General features: G+C 36.7%; 1 protein-coding gene and 1 long non-coding RNA gene across 3 annotated transcripts; both read right to left on the reverse strand.

Annotated features, from left to right (window-relative positions):
* Window positions 1-287: 287 nt before the first annotated feature.
* On the reverse strand, window positions 288-12,965 carry LOC130467926 (zinc finger BED domain-containing protein RICESLEEPER 3-like). 2 transcript variants are annotated; one of them, XM_056837017.1, is made up of 4 exons: window positions 12,848-12,928; window positions 12,252-12,317; window positions 1,350-1,435; window positions 288-825 (listed from the first exon to the last, which is right to left on the reverse strand). In XM_056837017.1, the coding sequence occupies exons 3-4, from the start codon at window positions 1,398-1,400 to the stop codon at window positions 313-315; spliced, it is 564 nt and encodes a 187-aa protein (XP_056692995.1). In that variant the 5' UTR covers window positions 1,401-1,435; window positions 12,252-12,317; window positions 12,848-12,928; the 3' UTR covers window positions 288-312. The 2 variants fall into 2 exon arrangements, with proteins under 2 accessions (XP_056692995.1, XP_056692994.1); XM_056837016.1 differs by lacking the exon at window positions 12,252-12,317 and having other exon boundaries at window positions 12,848-12,965.
* A 2,749-nt stretch (window positions 12,966-15,714) lies between these two features.
* LOC130466997 (uncharacterized) lies at window positions 15,715-19,250 on the reverse strand. The gene is made up of 4 exons (XR_008927160.1): window positions 18,901-19,250; window positions 18,585-18,666; window positions 17,536-17,660; window positions 15,715-15,970 (listed from the first exon to the last, which is right to left on the reverse strand). It is a non-coding gene; the product is annotated as an uncharacterized lncRNA (long non-coding RNA).
* Window positions 19,251-22,631: the final 3,381 nt, after the last annotated feature.

Raw genomic sequence — 22,631 nt, forward strand, 5'->3', positions numbered from 1 at the left:
GTATTTAATGCCATTAAATACTTGATCCGTTTACGTACTATTTGTGTGACCCTACGGGTTCAGTCAAGAGTAAGCTGTAGATTAATATCATTAATTCCACTTGAACTGGAGCGGCCTCTAGCTAGGCATTCAGCTCACTTGATCTTACTGAATTATTAACTTATTGATTAATACTGAACCGCATTTATTAGACTTAACATAGAATGCATACTTGGATCAAGGGGCATTATTACTACACATGATACATATATGTATTTTCACAGCTCTGGTAAAACAACATCTAGATATTGTAAAATAAGCATTGAAATCACCTCATAATAAATGATTGTTTTTCCATTCATGATTGATCACGTGTCCTGTAATGGCCAAAAACTTCCGACTTCCATCACTAGAACTCCACATTTTTGTTGTAAGGGAAACTCTACCAGCAGGCATGTCACTTTCTTCACTTAGTTCTATACGCGCCATGCATCTCTCAATTTTATAGATTTTCATTATGTCGCTCTCAACAGTCTCTTTAGAAACCATCCCAAATAAAGGATTTAGATTACGTAAGAAGTCCCTAAACCCAGTTTGATCAATCAAGGAGAGAGGATATTCATGTAATACAAACATTTTGGCTACGTCTCTTCTCAATATGATAGGATCAAAGGTGACATGTGGGACAGTAACAAGTCGTCCTGAACGTTCATTATCCACCATAGATAAATCACAATAATCCATTGACTGAAGGGATACCGACTCGTGACAACTCACATGACCTAGGGGAACCTCACCTTCTGGCGTGACTAGCTGACTGAGTGTCTCTTCAGAGAGCCCATCATCCTGCAAGATTATGGTATCAGGTCCAGTTACATTCGGATTGAGGCCATGCTTGGCTAGAGAGTAATGGATTAGGGGGTAATAAAAGTCAAACGACCTTAATAAAAGGAAAATGAAGGTGAATTCAGGTGGTTTCAAAGAGGGTGGCGTGGTGATATTATGATGAGAAGTGGTAATTACCCTAGGAGGATGGTGGGTAACTATTACCCCCATATGAGGGTAATTATTCCCCCTTTTCCTTTTCTTCTTACCAACACTAGTTTATTCTCTTTACCACCACTTCATCCCCTTATCATCACCTCCAATCACCTTAATTTAACTTAGTTTGAATTTTATTACCTCCTTAAAGCATTACCCTGGATCCAAGCATAGCATGCCCTGGATGTAGAGAATAAATAAAGCAAAACAAAGAAAGGTCTCTAAATTCTTACAAAAATCACAACTCATAGACAAGAAACAAAAGTGAAAGACTATAGACGAAGTAGGACTTCATGGGGGGCTTCGAGAATTAGGTATAGAAAAACAACCTCATCTACCGACATATCATCATCATGCCAGCCACATTTTGATTCCGTCATGACGTAACCCTTGTTCAACCTTCACTAATTAATATCTGTAAAATAGAACTCCAAATTATTTCATAAACATGTGACAGAAAACACTCAAAACAGTTAAAAGAGGCAGGGAGGAGGAAAAAAATTAAATCAGTGCCTATATCAAAAGTTACTAAAGCAAGAACAACAAGCATATAACTGAGGTTATCACATTAAGTGATGTCTCGGGTCAGAGTATATGACATGATTTCTATAATGCAGTTGTCGCTTCCTAATAGTCCATGTAGGACGAAACCGAGCAATAAACCTAAATTTTTTTTTTCCTTCAACCAAAAGGCTTTAAGAATTTGTTGATTCCTGGTTTTGATGATGACAAGCTTACCTTCTATTAATAGTTCGTTTTGGAGAATGTCAGGAACAGGTTAATATTTAAAGAAGGACAAATGCAACAACCGAAGCAAGCTAGGGAGCTTTGAAGTAATTAAGTCAAAGTACGTGGCAAGATTAAATCAAGGATCAAGTCAAGCAAATTCTATAAGGGTCGAAAGGTATAAGACCAATGTAATTTAGTACATGCTTAGTATGGGAACAGAGTATTTTGACGAGTCCTAGTTATATCGTGAAACGAAATAAATCAGTTTTACTTTTACAAAAAGATAAACATCAAATGTTTTAAACTGATTTTACAAAACTGTTTGAAGTTATACTCTTGAATTTGAGTTAACATATAACTCTCAAAATACGAAAAGATTGATTTTCCTAAACGCGTTTGAAGTAAGATTTGCGAAAATCTATCTATTAAAAAGAGTCTTAAACTGGGTTGGATTTGAATCTAGGTTAAACACTTGGATTCGTATAAATACAACCTTTGTTCTTTGCGAAACGTTTTATCAGACTTATTTACATCAACCGGAAGCTTTCAGGTATCACCCTTAAAGTCTTAATCTTTAAAGAAGTCTGTTCCTGTTCCCATATAGAGCAGTATTTGTTACTTAGTCTTATATCGTATGTTAAGTAGTTAATTAATTGTTATACGTTTGATTGAAGTGTTGAGTTATTGTATGTTAAGCCTGAGTCAGGCTTACTTGAGCAAGAGAGAAGATCTCACGAGAGATCAGTGAGTAGGAACAGTTGAGGGACTGTTTCCATAAGGGAAGGAACAAAGAGGGTTGTTCCTAGTCATCTGCAATCAGAGGCGATTGGCAGATTGTGGCCCGAGTAGATTAGGTTTGTAAAGAAACTAAGTTGTTTTGCCTAATTAGTGAAAGTGTTTAAGTCCCCAAAGGGGCCGTGGTTTTTTCCTCTCTATTGGGCCTAGAGAGTTTTCCACGCTAAATCTTGCTTGCATATTTTACTATTTCTGTTCCTTGTAGTTTAATTTTTATAAATACGTAAAATATCAATTCACCCCCCCTCTTGAGGAACTCTGTAAAACTAACAATTGGTATCAGAGCCAGAACCCTTTAAACTGCAGGTAACGCTGACGGGAAAAACGATTCTGAAGCTATGAACACTACGGAGAAACTAGAAGAGGGATACTCAACACAACGACCTCCAATGTTTAGCGGCAAATACTATTCCTACTGGAGAAACAGGATGGAGATTTTCATTAAGGCTGAAAACTATCAAGTATGGAGAGTGATTGAAGTTGGAGACTTCCAAGTCACTAAGCTGAACTCCTCTGGAGAAACTGTTCCCAAACCTGTTGATGAATTTGACAAAGCCGACTATGAAAAGCTTGAACTCAATGCCATGGCCGTCAAAATCCTTCATTGTGGACTAGGTCCAAATGAACACAACAGAGTTATGGGCTGCAAGAACGCGAAGCAGATTTGGGATCTGCTCCAGGTTACTCATGAAGGAACAAACGAAGTTAAGAGATCGAAGATTGATCTCTTAATGCACCAATACGAGCTGTTCACCATGAAGACATCTGAAACGATTCAAGAGATGATTACTCGCTTCACAAACATTATCAATGAACTAAACTCTCTTGGCAAAATCATAACTCCTGAGGAACAAGTCAGGAAGGTCCTAAGAAGTCTACCACAAGATCCCTGGATGGCTAAAGTCACAGCCCTCCAGGAAACTAAAGACTTCACAAAGTTTAACCTGGAACAACTGGCTGGATCTCTCCTAACTCATGAACTGCAATTAAACGCGCGACCTTCAGAGAATACCAAAAATAGAGCTCTTGCTCTAAAAACCGAAAATGATGAAAACTCTTAAGAAGATGAAGAGACAGCTCTGTTTGCTAGGAGGTTCAGAAGAATGTTTAGGAACTACAAAGATGTGGAACACAGAAGCAAACCAAATAGAAAGTTCCCTAAAACTGACACTGGATGCCATAAGTGTGGAAACTTGGAACATCGCATTAGGGAATGTCCTCTATGGGATCAAGAACGAGGAAAGGGAAAGGAAACAACAAAAGATAGATTCAAAGACAACAGAAACTCCTTTTCCAAAACTGAGGTAAGAAAAGCCATGATCGCTGCATGGGGAGATACTTCTTCTGATGAGGAACAAGAACAACCCAACGAAGAAATTGCTCACCTGTGTCTTGTAGCTGAACATGAAGATGAAGAATCCGACTCAGAATCTGATAAATTCCAGGCAAGTCTTGTTCATATTAAAAGTAGGCTTGAATCCATGTCTAAAGTAGAACTGTTTGACTTACTTTCTTGTCTCACTAGTGATTATGAGGATCTCCTCAAAGAAAAACTAGACTCAGACAGAAAACACCAAGACATTGTCAATAAACTCACAGAGGAGTTGGAATGGACCAGAAACTCAAACTTAGATATTGACAATCGTTTCTTTAAACTCTTTGATCAAAACCTTCATATAAAAGAAATGTGTGAAGCCTTACGCAATGAAAACTCCTGGCTAAAACAAGATCTGATTGACCTAAAAATAGCCAAAACCAAGAACCTCTATAAAGAAGAACTAGAAAAAGCTCAGTTAGAACTAGTGAAAATTCACCAAGAAAAGACCCATCTAGAAAGTGAATTGACTAAAAGGACCAGACACAAAATAGAGGGAACACCAAAATGGATAGAAGAAGCTAGAACCAAACGCACAGAAGGTTTAGGTTTTAACCACAAAAAGCATCATCCTAGAAAAACCAGAGTAGATTTATACAGTGACATAGTATGCACCTTCTGTGGTCAAATCGGTCACTATAGAGTTTCTTGCCCTAAAAACCAAAGGTACTTGGAAAAGAACATCGAATTCACCAAAACTAAATGGGTAAAGAAAAGTGATTTGATTCCAAGTAAGGAACCCAAGCTATGCTGGGTTCCTAAAAACTCTAACTAAAAACTTCATGCAGGTCGAAGTGAGGGGGAACAACACATGGTACCTAGACAGTGATTGTTCCAAGCACATGACTGGAGACAGAAATAGATTTCTCTCACTCACGACCTACGAAGGTGGAACTGTGACTTTTGGCGATAATAAGAAAGGTAACATCATTGGCATTGGTAAGGTTGGTAAGTCAAAGTCTCATTCCATCGATAATGTGTTTTTGGTTGAGGGACTAGGTCATAGCTTATTAAGCATTTCTCAATTCTGTGACAAAGGCAATTATGCAAAATTCTTCTCAAATAAATGTCTAATCATCAATAGTAACACAGAGACAGTGATCCTAGAGGGACAGAGGAAAGGGAACACATATGTGGTTAACCTCAACTCGGTCCCTCACTCCAATCTAACTTGTCTCAGTGTTATTGAAGATGATCCTTTGTTATGGCACAAAAGATTTGGTCATGCTAGCTTTTCTCTAATGAACAAATTAAAATTAAAAAATTTAGTCACAGGTCTCCCAAATACAAAGTTTGCAAAACAATCAGTCTGTGATGCTTGTATCAAAGGAAAGCAAGTAAGAACGTCCTTTAAATCAAAAGGGGTAATCAGCACAACAAGACCACTGGAGCTGATCCACATGGATCTGTGTGGACCAATGAGGACACAAAGCAGAAGCGGAAAGAAGTACGTACTCGTAATTGTAGACGACTTCTCAAGATACACATGGGTGATCTTCCTATCCAACAAGGAAGAGACGTTTGAAGAATTTCTGGCTTTCGCCACAAAGGTTCAACGACAAAGCAATCATAAGCTGGTCCACATCAGATCAGATCATGGTACAGAATTTCAAAATAAAAGATTTGATGATCTATGTAAAGGTTCAGGAATAGATCACAACTTCTCTGCTCCCAGAACACCTCAACAAAACGGTGTTGTAGAAAGAAAGAACCGAACTCTTGAAGACATGACAAGGACTATGTTGATTGCTAGTGGACTTCCAAAAAGTTTCTGGGCCGAAGCTCTAAATACGGCATGCTATGTGCTCAATCGAGTGCTAATTAGAGCTATCAAAAACAAAACTCCATATGAACTGTACAAAGGAAGAAAACCCTCTATAACCCATCTTAGAATCTTTGGTTGCAAGTGTTTCGTTCACAACAATGGAAAGGATCAACTGGGAAAATTTGATGCACGAAGTGATGAAGCAATATTCCTAGGATATGCCTCAAACAGCAAAGCGTATAGAGTATTCAACAAAAGGACCATGTGCATGGAAGAAAGCATACATATTATATTTGATGAAACTGACTCCCAAAACTATGTTGCAGGTACAACTTCTAATGGAAACTTCGAACTAGGACTCACTAGAGAAACAGAAGACGAAGAGATAAGGAAAAGTTCCCAAACAGAAGAACAAACCCAAGTCGAAGAAACATCTGAAGATAACATAGTTGAAGAGGAACCAGCACAGGCCGAAGATCAAGCAGAAACAAATGAGCAAGTTGAACAGTCTGTTGTGGAAACAAACACACCTTTCCAACCCAGACCTTGGAAACATCAAAGCTCACATCCCCTTGACCAAATAATCAGTGATCTTGGACGTGGAACCACGACCAGATCCCAACTCAAAAACTTTTGTGCTTTCTATGCTTATTTATCCATGATTGAACCTAAAAATTACAAAGAAGCACTAACTGATTCTGATTGGATCATTGCTATGCAGGAGGAGCTTAATGAATTCGAAAGAAATAAAGTATGGCATCTTGAGCCTATACCATTGAACAATCGAGTAATAGGTCTCAAGTGGGTATTTCGAAATAAACAAGATGAGCATGCTACGATTACCAGGAACAAGGCCAGACTAGTTGTCAAGGGATACAACCAACAAGAAGGAATAGACTTTGAAGAAACCTTTGCTCCAGTTGCCAGAATGGAGGCAATACGCATACTAATAGCATTTGCATCATATATGGGATTCAAACTCTATCAAATGGATGTAAAATGTGCCTTCCTAAACGGAAATCTCAAGGAAGAAGTCTATGTGGAACAACCTCCAGGCTTTGAAGATCCAGAATATCCCGCACATGTCTACAAACTAGATAAGGCACTGTATGGACTGAAACAAGCACCAAGAGCCTGGTATGAACGTCTCTCACACTTTTTGCTAGACAATAAGTTCAATCGAGGTAAGGTTGATAGAACTCTGTTCCTTAAGTCAAGAAATGCAGACATACTAATTGTTCAAATCTATGTTGATGATATTATATTTGGAGCAACTAACGAAGATCTATGCAAGGAATTCTCTGACCTAATGCAGCAAGAATTTCAAATGAGCATGATGGGAGAACTCAACTTCTTCCTAGGTCTCCAAATCAAGCAAACGGAACAAGGGATCATGATACATCAACAGAAATACATAAAAGATCTCATCAAGAAATATGGAATGGAGTCCGCTAAGAGCAACCACACTCCAATGGGAACAACTACGAGACTGGATGAGGATCAAGAAGGTAAGAGTGTAGACCAAACAAGGTACAGAGGTATGATAGGCTCCCTACTTTATCTTACAGCAAGCAGACCAGACATTGCATTCAATGTAGGTGTCTGTGCCCGCTTCCAATCAAATCCAAAAGAATCTCACCTTACAGCTGTCAAAAGAATTCTAAGATATCTAAAAGGAACAGACGATTTGTGCCTATGGTACCCTAACTATGATCACTTTGATCTCAAAGGATATACAGATGCTGACTATGCAGGTGACCTAGTAAACAGAAAGAGCACATCAGGAATGGTTCAATTCCTAGGAGCATGTGCAGTCTCCTGGGCTTCAAAGAAACAAAACACAGTGGCATTATCCACAACAGAAGCTGAATATGTAGCTGCGGCTTCATGTTGTTCCCAAATGCTATGGATCAAACAACAACTTAGAGATTTTGGTATGAAATTAAAGAGTGTTCCTATTCTATGCGACAACACAAGTGCAATCTGCATATCAAAAGACCCAGTGCACCACTCAAGGGTCAAACACATTCACATTCGACATCACTTTTTGAAAGATTATGTGGAAAAGGAACTAGTCAAACTTGAGTTCTGTCCCACAGAAGATCAAGTAGCTGACATCTTGACCAAACCACTTAACAGGGACAGACACGACAAGCTCAGGTTAGAACTCGGTATGATACGAATACAATAATACCGGTTGTCCTTAACATTTTCTAACCTCACTGGAAAATATCAAAAAAAAAAAAAAAAAAAATATGTTCTTATTTATTTTTTGTGTATGCACCATATTTTCTGAATGGACTAACAACCAGGTTCGGATTGCAAAAACCAGCTGTGCATTACCACAGCCACGTCTGCACATTATTAAGGTAATCGCACTTTTTCCCAATACTTGCATTCAATTCGAGGTCTAAGTGGGAATTCTAAAAATGAATGGAAAGCAATTAATTTGATTCATCGAATCTTACAAAATCTGGTGCATGCATTACTATTCCATATTTATTCACTCAAACACGCTTCCCACACTCCGATTCCCAACACCAAAACTCTTCCCATTCTAATCATTCCGCCTATAAAAATCTCGGAACATCCCCTCCTTCTTATCAAATTCCCAATTTTAAAATTCAAAATTCACCTATCTCTCCTAGTAAATCGCAACAGCCCTGCCTATAAAATCATGACGCTCTACAAACTCCAATTCCCAAACCCTACAAATTCATCTTCTCCTTCTACACCCATCATCACCGTCATACCTCTTCAAGCCATTTATCCGGAAACAATGCCTCCCAAACAACCAACACCAAAACCACCAGCCACAAAATCAACTACAAAACTCGCCACCAAACGAAAACTGGTCTTGAAGAAGGAAGTTGCTGCTTTGACTCAGGGGGAACCTCATCTTCCAGCTGAGAAGAAGGTAAAACTCGAACCCACAAAATTTTTCTATTTTCCCCCAGATCGTATGCTCCCTGGTCTTAGCATAGATTTTGGTTGGTGTCGGGAAATAGGGTTTGTAGAATTGTTGGAGACGATCGAGTCTCAAGGTTGGACCTATCTTTTTGAGGTTTGTTCTAAAGCTTGCATGTATCCAGAAGCAATGGGGAAATTTTGCTCAAACTTTGTCAATCAAAAGGGAATTTGTCGTTCTGAAGTCAATGGGAAACAATTTAGCTTCGATTCTGAGAAATTAGGGTCTTGGTTCAAAGTCCCAGTGTTAGGGGAGGAGGTCTATCACAAGGGAAAGGGTCCAATTGAGCTCGGGGGTGCAACAATGAAGGAAGTTTACTCATATTTTGGTGGTCAAGGGAAACACCCAAAAGCTCTCAACCAGTCTGTCCTCACTCCTTTTCAAAAGGTCCTTTTTAATGTGGTCCGACGAGGTATTGTTCCGCGTCATGACAAGCGTGCTTTGGCAAGCAGGTTAGATCTGATCTACATCTTTCTCCTAGAATCTCAGCGTCAAATAAACTTTCCTGTCGTTTTTATCTCCCATCTCACTCACTCCATCTCCCAGAACAATATGATTGGGTATGGGTCTCTTCTCACCTTCATCATGAGAAAGGTTGGGGTTGACCTTACTCGTTACTCAGCTGAACCTCTTACTCCTACCCATATCCTTAACAAAGCTTGCTTGAATGGGATTAGCCTGAGTGTAGTGGATGGAGTCGTCTGTGTTGGTAAGACGAATGTGGGAGATACTACACCTCAGGAGGAAGAGGGAGAAGAAGATGTCGATGAGGAGGAGGATGATTTAGAAGGAGTAGAAGAAGAGCTTGATGAGGGAGATGAACTGTCAGATGCGGAAGAGGAGGCACCACTTCCTTGCCATGAGACAGAGGGTCAGACAGAGGGTGTTCCTGTTGACCTATGTCCAAAGGAGACAAGTCCAATCAAAGCCACCTCCTCTCCCAAGAACATTCCAACCACATCATCTTATCAGCCTATCCGTCGCAGTAGCCGTCTAGCCAGCTCTTCCAAAGGAATTCCTCCGGTCTACAGGGTCGAGGATTCAGAATCAGACAAAGATGGTGAAACCCAATCTGCTGCTCCCTCACCAGACGGTTCAGTGCAGCTCTTGGTGGCTAAGGTGGATCAACTGCAGCTGGACAATGTGGTTCTGTTGTCAGCTGTTACTTCTTTGCAGGAGCTCATTCACAAGATGCAGCAGGACCAGGCAGAGTTCTTCAATGACATGACAGAACGTCTTGCTGACATGATCGTCGAGGAGGTGACACATGCTGAGGATGCTGCTCCTGGATCTCCCCAAACCTGACCCTGCTACAAAATCTTTGCTTATCCTACCCCATATAATCTGCTGTCCATCAAACATTTTATTTTGTTTTGCTGGCTCTTTAAACAATTTTTTTTTGGTTTGGTTTTTGGATGCGCCAAGTTTATGACTAATGCTCATTAGTGCGCTTTTCCTACGTTCTGATAGTTGCCCCACTCTGACTTGTAGAATTTTTGCTTGTATTGTGCTATATGTTGCGTTTATCTTGTTCTGCTTGCAGGGGTGCGGTCAAACTCGTTGACCGACTTGAGCTGCATGATGACTATCTGCTTGCTAGGGTAATATGATTCCCATATCCTCCTTCTTCTTCTTCTCCTTTGGTTCGGCGTTTTTCCCTACTCCCTTTTTGATAATTCCAAAGGGGGAAGATATTGAGAGGACAACTTGTGTTCCATTATATTTGTTTTTATACTTGGGTTCACCACCTAAGCGACTCATCTGTTCCTGGTTAAGTTTTTGACTCTGGATTGTCAGGTTACATATCTCATTCCTTAAGTTATTTACTCCTATCAAGTTGTAAGGTTGTCATCATCAAAAAGGGGGAAATTGTTGATTCCTGGTTTTGATGATGACAAGCTTACCTTCTATTAATAGTTCGTTTTGGAGAATGTCAGGAACAGGTTAATATTTAAAGAAGGACAAATGCAACAACCGAAGCAAGCTAGGGAGCTTTGAAGTAATTAAGTCAAAGTACGTGGCAAGATTAAATCAAGGATCAAGTCAAGCAAATTCTATAAGGGTCGAAAGGTATAAGACCAATGTAATTTAGTACATGCTTAGTATGGGAACAGAGTATTTTGACGAGTCTTAGTTATATCGTGAAACGAAATAAATCAGTTTTACTTTTACAAAAAGATAAACATCAAATGTTTTAAACTGATTTTACAAAACTGTTTGAAGTTATACTCTTGAATTTGAGTTAACATATAACTCTCAAAATACGAAAAGATTGATTTTCCTAAACGCGTTTGAAGTAAGATTTGCGAAAATCTATCTATTAAAAAGAGTCCTAAACTGGGTTGGATTTGAATCTAGGTTAAACACTTGGATTCGTATAAATACAACCTTTGTTCTTTGCGAAACTTTTTATCAGACTTATTTACATCAACCGGAAGCTTTCAGGTATCACCCTTAAAGTCTTAATCTTTAAAGAAGTCTGTTCCTGTTCCCATATAGAGCAGTATTTGTTACTTCGTCTTATATCGTATGTTAAGTAGTTAATTAATTGTTATACGTTTGATTGAAGTGTTGAGTTATTGTATGTTAAGCCTGAGTCAGGCTTACTTGAGCAAGAGAGAAGATCTCACGAGAGATCAGTGAGTAGGAACAGTTGAGGGACTGTTTCCATAAGGGAAGGAACAAAGAGGGTTGTTCCTAGTCATCTGCAATCAGAGGCGATTGGCAGATTGTGGCCCGAGTAGATTAGGTTTGTAAAGAAACTAAGTTGTTTTGCCTAATTAGTGAAAGTGTTTACGTCCCCAAAGGGGCCGTGGTTTTTTCCTCTCTATTGGGCCTAGAGAGTTTTCCACGCTAAATCTTGCTTGCATATTTTACTATTTCTGTTCCTTGTAGTTTAATTTTTATAAATACGTAAAATATCAATTCACCCCCCCTCTTGAGGAACTCTGTAAAACTAACAGAATTCATGTTCAACTATTCGGTTTCCTAAACCCTTTTAAGAATTCATGTTCAACTATTCGGATTCCTAAACCCTTAGAACTTAGAGCATGTTTGGTAGAGTTTTTAAGTGATGGGAATAGAATCACTTTACTATTTCCATTTCTAATGTTTGGTATGAGAGGTGTAGTAACACAATCCATTTCTTAAGGGTAACCATTATCACCATTTGCTACCTTTCCCAACCCTATGGTAACAAAATTGTTTCCCTCCTTAATCCCAATTAATTACAATTTACAAGTGAATCTTTTCCTAAGTTATACCAAACAACTAATAATGGGAATAGCTAACATTACCCTCTCCCCTTCTAATTTGTTTCCTATGCATTTCACTTTCTAAAGTTATACTGAACATAAACTTAAAAGTGGGCTAGTTCGGTATCACTGTCAGTTTTCAGTTTTTGGTTTTTTGGTTTTAAAAGTCATGTGATTTAGATTTAATCATGAACTGAAAAATAGTCATATTTATGGTGATCATATTGATTTTGAAAACTGGCAACAAAATACTGGAAACTACTTTTTGTAGTCTTCATATTTTAGTTTTTAATTGTAAAAAACATAAAACTGGAAACAAAAAACGATACTGAACGAGTAAATTACCGGCTTACTGCAGCTAGAGCCAATGGACTTGACTAACAACTAACCCTTTGTGTTTTATCATCCTTCCTGTAATTGTCACAACTTTTATTTTGTTCACTTATTCCTCTAATATTTATAAAGCACAATAAAGCAAAATTGATGACATTTTTGTGCTATCTTTTATACAGTACTGACAAATTGTAAATTTAAAATAAAAACAGTGACATCTATAGAATTAAAGTGACAAAATACAATGTTTCACTTTTATAAAAATCGGGCAGCATAATTATTTACCCGAAATTGGCATCATTTACACTCCCTGATATACAATTGATACTCCGTTAAACTTTTGGGTTTTTTTTTTAAAAAAGGGGCTGAAAATTGAAATTAGAGGCTAAACCCTACAAATTAAACATTTTTCTTAAATTAATTTCATGGATAAGTGTCATTTAGCGCAAGAACAGATTGAATCATACTTCCGAAATTGAAATTGATACAAAGTTGACAACAAAAATGAGCAATATTTAAGATGCATAAGTATTAAAATTGAAACGACATTATCAAATAAAAGCAAACTGCCGGAAAATTGGAGTGAGAAAGAGAGAGAAGAATTTGACCTTGCTTTGCGATTTCCAGTAAAACCTAGAGAGAGAAAGAGAAAGAGGAAGAGAGAGAAAATGTGAAGCACTCCACTGTTTGGTCGGCTGGTAAGTGGTAGTGTGGTAGTGGTACTCCAGTCCCAGTAAAGAAAATGGCGCCAAAAGTTTTGTTGCATAAGTAGGAATTAGGAACCCGTTAGGGTTTTACTGTTTTAGGTAAATGACGGTATTTACCTGCGCCGTGTAAGATAAACAATAGTTTGTCTCATGTTATTTACCCCGATGAGGACAGATTAGTTGATGAACTAGTGGCTAAACTGAGTTTATTTATTCTTTTTTCGCTTAGTGAAGTTGATTCATAACCAATTTGGTATACTAACATTTTAAGGCCCTATTCTTTTTGGCTTAATTTCAGTTTCAGATTTTAGTTGCAGCTCAGTTCAGCTCAGTTCAGTTCAGTTCAGTTCAGTTCAGTTCAATTTAATTCAGTTCAGTTCAGTTCAACATAATAATAATAATAATAAATTATTTATTATTATTATTATTATTATTATTATTATTCATATATTATATTACTTATTATTTATATTTATATTATATTATTATTATTATATATAACTAATTACTATTATTTATTATTTTTTTATTTTTTTATTATGTATTTAAGTAATATTATGTTAAGTTAAGTTCAGTTCAGTTCAGTTCAGTTCAGTTCAGTTCACGAGCATTCAGTTCAGTTCAATTCAGTTAAGTTCGTTTAGTTCAGTTCATTTCTAAAGAATAGGGCCTAATAGTGTATTTGTGATTCTAAGTGTGTAAAATTGTGAAAATTGTGAAAATAGGAAGATTCTTTGATTTTAGCTTGTTTGATAATTTAAAAGGAAATTTGAGGGAAAATAAAATGTGTGGAAATACGTTAATATCAACTCATTGGCGGAGGGAAGGGCGGCAAGGGGGGTCGTCGACTCGCCGCCCCTGCAAGGTTAAAAAAAAATTAATGAATGTATTGAAAAAAATAAGAGTAAAATACAACTCATCTAGCTATTTTTTTTAATCAAATTTGAGATAGATTTGTAGTTTCAATGACATTAATCCACGTGAAAGAAGCCCAAAAATTTAACTTTAAACTAAAGGTGGGGGCCACTACTACTAGTCTACTACTTTTATGATACATAGAAAATGCATATATAAAATTATTTATCAATTTTTTTCCTTTTACAAGATTAGTAATTCAAGAAGCAACGCACAGCCCAAATTCCCAACAGTCATCTTCTACTTTATGCTTTTCTGAAAAACCCAACAGTCCAAATTCCCATTTTGCAATTTTCCAATTCGAAAATTCTAAATTCAAATAGAAAATTTAAAAATTCAATTACTTGAAATTGGAACTCGGTACAAACTACAAAGTGAAGAATTTTCAATTGCAAGTTAGCAGCAAGGGACGAATTTAATTCTGGTTAGTCTTCCTTTTCCAAATTCCAATTGCAACGTAAATATTTATTATAATTTGTTTATACATATATTTAATTGACATGAAACAATATCTTTGCTCAATTGTTCTATAAATCTATGAGATATTTTGATTGATTATTTGATTAGATGTATACAATTTGAATTTACAGATAGATAGTTATTTGTAATATGGGAAAGGGAAACAAGAAAATTTTAGACTTTTTCAAGAAAAGAAAATTTGAAACTTTTGATGCTAGTACCTCAATTCCGAATTCTAATGAAACAATTGAACCTCGAGATGAAAATCCTAGTGAAGAACATGTTGTAAATCCTACTAGTGGTCCGATTAGTCAAGACCCTCCACCTAAAAACCCTCGAACGAACCAACCTACACTGAAGTATTTGTAGAGAGAGATCCAGGAAAAAGAAAATCCATTTGAGAGTATACATCAGAAGAACGAGATCAAATTCGTAAAGCTTATCTCAAAGACGGTCCATACCAACCAAAATTGCCACAATATCCTTTTGATCAGAAACGTCGTCGATTTCAATCTGAATGGTTTAAATCATTTCCTGATTGGTTGGTGTAAGGTTATGAACGTTATGAACAATATAATTCATGCGGAAAAACCATAAAAAATCCAGGAATCCAAAATAATTGCCACACAGTCAATTAGCATAATTTAGTAACATACTATGTTATGCGTGCCTTCCCTAGCAGCTCTCTAACCGAACAAGAACAAGTAAAGGACTCCAAGTGTCGTCCTTCCGTAGCAAGTTCACAGCACGTCCGGATCCGCCTTAGATTCAACCGACTAGAATATTCTCTAAGGTTTTATGTGCACTCGGGAAGTTAACAAATGTGATAGGCAAATATTAAATTCTCCCTTGAATCTAATGTATTGAATGTGATGTATAAATTGTGATCATGAACCACATATTTATAGGGTGGGAAATAGAGAATTATAATCCTACTAGGAATCAAATAACTAAACCTATTAGGATTCTAGTTACCTATTTCCACTAGTAAAAAAAACATCAAAGGTGGCGCTTGAAATAAGCTTATAGGTGGCGCTTTATAAGGGCAACATATGGCATGGTCACATTTGTGAAATTATTAAAAGTTGCGCTGGACAAGCGCAACTTATAAGCTCAAAAGTTGCGCTTGTTTGCAACCAGCGCAACTTATGTGAAGCTTATAAGTTGCGCTGGTTGCAAACAAGCGCAACTTTTGAGCTTATTAAAAGTTGCTCTTGTTTGCAACAACAGCAACCTATAAGCTTCACATAGGTTGCTCTTGTTGCAAACAAGAGCAACCTTTGAGTTTTTATTTTTTTTGTAAAAAAATCTGCAATATAATTCCTGATTCTGCAATATAATTTCTGATTTTGCAATGTAAAATTCTGCATTATAATTTATAGAATACTGTTTCACCAAACATCAGCTTGACATTCCTCAAAAATGATATAAATTTCAAATTTACAATAATATTACCGAATTAATTCAAATATAATTAATTAAATCAATAAATAACAAAGTAATGTAAGAGTCACGGATAACTACATGCCTGCTCTATTTACACTAAGGGTAGTTCACTAGTTCACAATCGTTGAAGTAAGTAGCCCACTTGTCTCGAACTTCATCCAACTCCTCTTTGGTAAATGGCCCCTCCCTTGGAGTTTTGAAATCCTTTAAAAGAACAACGTACATGCAAACCAATAAATTAAATTAAATTTCATATGCGAAAACAGAAATTATATTGGTAGCGAAATCAACTTACTAAGATTCATTTCAAGTTCTTTATGCACATCTAAGGCTCATTTGGGACGATATAGGTCATATTTGGCCAAAAATGGCATTTTCGATCCCAAATATCAACAAATGAACCTAAGGACACTTTCTAAAACTTTTTTATGTTTCATATGCTTAGTTAGAGGTTACTAAGATTCATTTCAAGTTCTTTATGCACATCTAAGGCTCATTTGGGACGATATAGGTCATATTTGGCCCAAAATGATATTTTCGATCCCAAATATCAACAAATGAACCTAAGGACACTTTCTAAACATTTTTTATGTTTCATATGCTTAGTTAGAGGTTACTAAGATTCATTTCAAGTTCTTTATGCACATCTAAGGCTCATTTGGCTCGATATAGGTCCTATTTGGCCCAAATTGGCATTTTCGATCCCAAATATCAACAAATGAACCTAAGGACACATTCTAAAACTTTTTTATGTTTCATATGCTTAATTAGATGTTTCTAAGATTCATTTCAAGTTCTTTATGCACATCTAAGGCACATTTGGCTCGATATATGTCATATTTGGCCCAAAATGACATTTTCGATCCCAAATATCAACAAATGAACCTAAGGACACATTCTAAATTTTTTTTATGTTTTATATTCTTAGATAGAGGTTACTAAGATTCATTTCAAGTTATTTATGCACATCTAAGGCTCATTTGGCTCGATATAGGTCATATTTGGCCCAAAATGGCATTTTCGATCCCAAATATCAACAAATGAACCTAAGGACACTTTATAAACCTTTTTTATGTTTCATATACTTATTTAGAGGTTACTAAGGTTCTTTTCAAGTTATTTATGCACATCTAAGGCTCATTTGGCTCGATATAGGTCATAGTTGGCCCAAAATGACATTTTCGATCCCAAATATCAACAAATGAACCTAAGGACACTTTCTAAACCCTTTTTATGTTTCACATGCTTAGTTAGAGGTTACTAAGATTCATTTCAAGTTCTTTATGCACATCTAAGGCTCATTTGACTCGATATATGTCATATTTGGCCCAAAATGGCATTTTCGATCCCAAATATCAACAAATGAACCTAAGGACACATTCTTTTTTTATGTTTCATATGCCTAGTTAGAGGTTACGAAGATTCATTTCAAGTTCTTTATGCACATCTAAGGCTCATTTTTCTCGATATATGTCATATATAGCCCAAAATGACATTTTTAATCCCAAATATCAACAAATTAACCTAAGGACACATTCTAAAACTTTTTTATATTTCATATGCTTAATTAGAGGTTTCTAAGATTCATTGCAAAGGTAAAACAAATGTTTAAGTTACACTTAATTGCATAATTTCAATATCCAAATCATAATACAAAAATAAGTGTTTTTAAATCGAAATCATATTCCTGGATGTAAATCACATGATTCTCTAAAAACAATGAACACAAAAGCCATAAATTTAATCAAGCTGGATGGAACAATGTGTACCTTGACTACGCATCACTCATACACCAAGAGTACGATCTCAACCTCATAATCTTCACTTTCACCATCACCAGACGTCCATCTACCTCTAGAGCTCAATTTATGCCTCCAGTAATCACCTCAAGCAACTATAATAGTAAGAATTAATAACTCAAATCAGAACTCATCCTTCGAATTTCCTATAACTTGATATTATTTCCTTATTAATCAGACATATATCATAATTCAAATGAACATTTATACTTTTCCAAAATTTTAATTCTAAGACAACTGAAATGGGTTTCTAAATCAAAAGAGGAAACAAAAGAGCCCAATAATACCTCCATAAAATCATTTGCGAACAATGAACCAAATGAAGCAGAGGCAAGGAAATGAAAGCTGGTAATTTTAACGGCACTTCTCAGCCCTTTTGGTTTACATTTGAAGAACCAAATTTTACGACTGGGAAGGCAAACAGAGCTTTCATATTCCTTAGGAAAGGACTCGGAGAAATAAGAATATTGTGGAAAAGCATCCTACAACTAGGTTCACTTAGCGGAACATTAGGTGTGGATGACGGAATGTGTTACCTCCTTCAGTAATCAGACTGATCTCAAGGGTAAAATGAATGCCCACTTTTCTCCATCTCAAACAGGATATGTGAAAGAAATGATAAGCCCATTAAACTATATGGAAAATGTGCCAATAACTTGTTAAAAGAACTTTCAAGATAATTTTATAAAAAAATTCACATGGGTTTATGGAAACATTAAAGAAACAGAAACATGATTGCTACTATAGAAGCACAAACAGAAAACCAGTTATGAAAGAAAAACACTTCAATAAGATTCATTAATTAACTTAAAGTGTGGACCACCCAGTGCACCAGTAGGTTTTAACAAAACAGGTTAGTGTGTATCCTCATTGGAAGGACATTATGTTGACTAGGATCTTCATGACCAGATTTTAAAACCCCAACATACAAATACTATAATACTATTGACCTAAGTAAAGAAGTTCAAGAATAGAAACCATGTATATCCTATATTATTGGAATTTTTAACAAGACTTACCCATTCACCAGGACAAAGAGCACGATAGAATCTGGCAAACTTATCACAAGCATCAGACTCTTCACCCTTTTCTGCTGTGCACCTGAAAGTAAATTTTCATTAGATTGATAACTACGGAGTAGTTCTGAAACAAAGAGCAGAAAATACCAACAAGTTCCCAGTTGTAATTGAAGTTGCCAAAAAAATGAATCAAATACCGATTTCACATCAACCAAGGGAGATAGAAAATTAAATTAGGGTTTTATAATTTGGGGAAACAAAATCCTGAAATTGAAATCAATTAAATCAATTAAGAGAGGAAGTTTGAGTAATTTACCGGATAGATGATGAAGCATCAACGGTTGGAACCAGAGGCCACCGACAATGGCGGCGACGTGGCGGAGAAGAATAACACAACCGACAATAAAGAGGAAAGAGAAGAAGAAAGCAGCGACCCCAACTGCCGTCACGACAGGGCGGTGTGGGAGCGGTGGTCACAGCGGGCGGCGGCGCTGAAGAGAAGAGAGGAGAGGAGATCGAGTGAAGTGAGGAAGACAAGAGGGAGATGAATGAGTGACATTCATTGATGAAGTAAGGAGGGAGCAGCTGGGTGTGAAACCGAGGAGGGAGCAGCTGGGAGGAGGGAGCAGCTTAGTGTGAAATGTTTTGTTTAGGATGCGCTTTTCCAAAAGGGAGAGAAGAGTTTTTTGTTTAAATTCTTTTTTTTTTTAACCATCAAAGGTGGCACTTGTAATATAAGGGCAACCTTTGATGAGCCACCTATAAGGATTTTTCCTCTAGTGTTCCATTAGAATTCTAGGATTAATTAAATACCTAGAAGTCCAATTGTTGTAGGATTAGGAAAACAACTTATTTATGGCCCAAGTAACTTGGCGCCTAAGTAAAGCTTGTGGGGCATCGGGCCTTGGCGCGCAAGGCTTGCTTGCTGCCCACGAAGCCTTGCAGGCCCATGAAGCCTTGGCGCGCACTATAGGCCCACGGTTGTGGCTGTGTGTGCTCGCCGTCCATGCTGCCTTGCAGGCCACGCTGTGGCTGCTGGCCCATGGCTGCTGCTCCGCACACGCAAGCGTGCTAGGCGTTGGGCCTGGCGCTTGCGCTGGGCCTTGCGTCTCGCAGGCTTGCTCGTCGTGCCTTTGATTTGTTTTCCGATTCCGAAATTTATTTCCGATTCCAACAATATTTAAGTTTCCGTTAATATTTACGATTCCGATAATATTTTCCGACTTCGACAATATTTTCCATTCCGGTAATATTTCCGTTTCCGGCAATATTTCTGATTCCGGCAATATTTCTATTTCCGGTAATATTTTCCAATACAAACCATATTTCCGTTTCCAGCAATATCTTCGACTTGGATAATATTTATATTTCCGTCGTGAACCATATTTCCGTTTCCGGTAATCTTCATTTCCGGTAGTACCCTTTCTTTGCCTTGTGATGATTTTAGCTCCCACTGGAACCAAGATCCATCATTTCCGAATGACCATAAATAGAGTATTTAATGAATATTATATTCACTTAAATACTTGATCCGTTTACGTACTATTTGTGTGACCCTACGGGTTCATTCAAGGGTAAGTTGTGGATTAATATCATTAATTCCACTCTAACTGAAGCGGCCTCTAGCCATGCATTCAGATCACTTGATCTCACTGAATTATTAACTTGTTAATAAATACTGAACGACATTTATTAGACTTAGCAGTAAATGCATTAAATGCAAACTTGGACCAAGGGCATTATTTCCTTCAGTCCCCCACTTGTCCTTAGGGACAAGTGTGCGTTTCCTAATTCCTTTGTCGCTCGATGCCTGCTCATGAACATAAGGTAAGAGTAGTCATCATTATTATGTCCAGAGGTATTTCTCGGTGTTAGAGTTTAACTGGTGAAATAAACAGATAATCATAGCCTATGATTCATCTGAGCACAACCATGCATTTTACAGTTTCTAGCTCTCCGAGTGGCCTTGTATAACTTTCAGCATCTCATCCCGATTTATGGGAGGACAATCCCAATCTTGTGATCTTGAGGTTAGACTTCGTTTGATAGGTGATTACCTGAGCGTTGCCGTCATAGTCTCCGTTTATGGTGCGACGCTTGACAACGTCAAAGTAATCAGTTCCCAAAAAAGTAATCTCAAATTACTCAAGTATTGAGGACTTAGTGTCTAATAATATAATGAAATTTACTTATGACAGATTTTCATCACTTACAGTACAGTTTCATAGGTCTGTCTGATACTAATCTTGTCAAGTAAGTATCTATGCAAATGATTGCGACATTGACATGTCCACATAGTTCAAGAAACAGAACTACTAATCATCTTTCATTCTAGTCGTCTAGCGTTTTCTATGCGTCCACCTTTTAAGAAAATTTCCGACCAGGGACCATTTTCAACTTTTGACATTCAAGTTCATTTTTTGACATTTCTTAGTCACAGGAGTGGTCCTGACAATGTATCTTGAATATATTGTCAAATTGAAAGGACTCATCATTTAATACTAAACCAAGATTAAATGGAATATGAGAATACATTTCATATATGATAAATGTTCAACCCGGATGTTTTACAACCATGGGTCTTTAACCCATCTTTAAAACAATTAATGGAATTCAAAGCTATGCTTTTTTTCCCGTGTCACAATGTGAGTGTTGCATCTCACTTGTTGCATCTCACTTGTTGCATAGGTTTAGTTATCATGCTTTGCCAATCTTAATATCCTTTTTCATAGAATGCCTTTTGAGATAGGATGATAAGATCTTTTAAGTATGTTTATTTTGTGATCTAGTCTTTCTTACTTCAAAGTGGTTCTACCATTTTGCAATTAAGAACCATCAAGCCAGTAGACATGTGATCTACCCAAGTTCAGTGAAGAACTCTTAACGTAGACAACCATGTTTTATTGCTTCTTAGGCAATAAGTACTTTTACTTCAATTGTATAGGTTGCTAGTGATGCTTTGTGTGGATTTACTTATCCAAGCAGTTCATATATATGTGGAAGACTTTCCATCTGTATCTCAGAATATAGAAATTAATGTTTAATTTCCCACGCAACAACTCATGGTCTACAATCCATGTTGCCATTTCAAAACACGATGCAATGTAGCTCGTCTTTGCCAATGGTTAACTCCAAAGAGATCTTGCTTGATCCTTTGCCAGTGTTCATGCGTGTAGCATCAATATTAGCATATATTAATTTCCTTGCATCAAGAACTATTCATATTTACCTTTTCAAGTACCATATGATTTCTTGATCTCAATCTAGTTGATCTTTACTTAGATCAATAGAGAATGATATATGTTCGTTATGCCTAAAGACATACGATACATTTTTGGCGATCCTCATATTATATCATACGTGATAAAAGAATAATTCTCAATTGAATTCTTATTCATGTAACTTTAGCTATCCAATTTCAGTAGATACTAAATCCAGCCAAATTCTTTGACATATAATATAGGTGAAGAATATCATTTAGATTCTTTGATGTTTAACTTAGTAAATGCTTATACATAGTTCAAACATTCATTACTTAGATTTATTCACATGGGTCGAATATCTCCAATGGAGTCTTTCATGTTTGATTTAGTAAATACCATTACTTAATCCAAAAAAATATTCTAAGATCTTTGTAAATAGATCTTAATGCCCAGTATGTACTAAATTTTGCCTTGGTCCATCATTGATGAATAACTTCAAATCTAAGTTATTAGCATTTTAATGTGTTTCACAATATAGAGCTATGTGTGATACACAAAGGACCATTTGAGTTTTTACTCCCACTAAAATTCTTATATATCTATAAGAATCATGTATATTTTATGAAACTAAAATACGTATTAGCTTCACTAAAATACAGTTTCAATTCCCAATTGCTTGCTTAAATCTGTACTTAGATTTCATAAGCTAGCTTTCCTTTACAAGCATTTATTTGGATCCACAAATCCTATGACATGTGATGTACATAGTTCTTCCAACATTTGATTGAGGAATACGTTTTTTCATCCAATTGCCATATGTACCAATATGCAATCATTGCTTGAT

Source organism: Spinacia oleracea, chromosome 2 (assembly GCF_020520425.1).
Source record: "Spinacia oleracea cultivar Varoflay chromosome 2, BTI_SOV_V1, whole genome shotgun sequence".
In the NCBI taxonomy this organism is placed as follows: domain Eukaryota; kingdom Viridiplantae; phylum Streptophyta; class Magnoliopsida; order Caryophyllales; family Amaranthaceae; genus Spinacia; species Spinacia oleracea.

What these genes read in the sequence shown, in the direction of transcription:
- LOC130467926 (XM_056837016.1), bottom strand. Translation starts at nt 1,400, where the DNA reads ATGACGGAATCAAAATGTGGCTGGCATGATGATGATATGTCGGTAGAT. An exon ending in ATGATATGTCGGTAGATGAG is followed by an intron (nt 826 to 1,349) that starts GTTGTTTTTCTA and finishes ATAATCTTGCAG; the next exon opens with GATGATGGGCTCTCTGAAGA.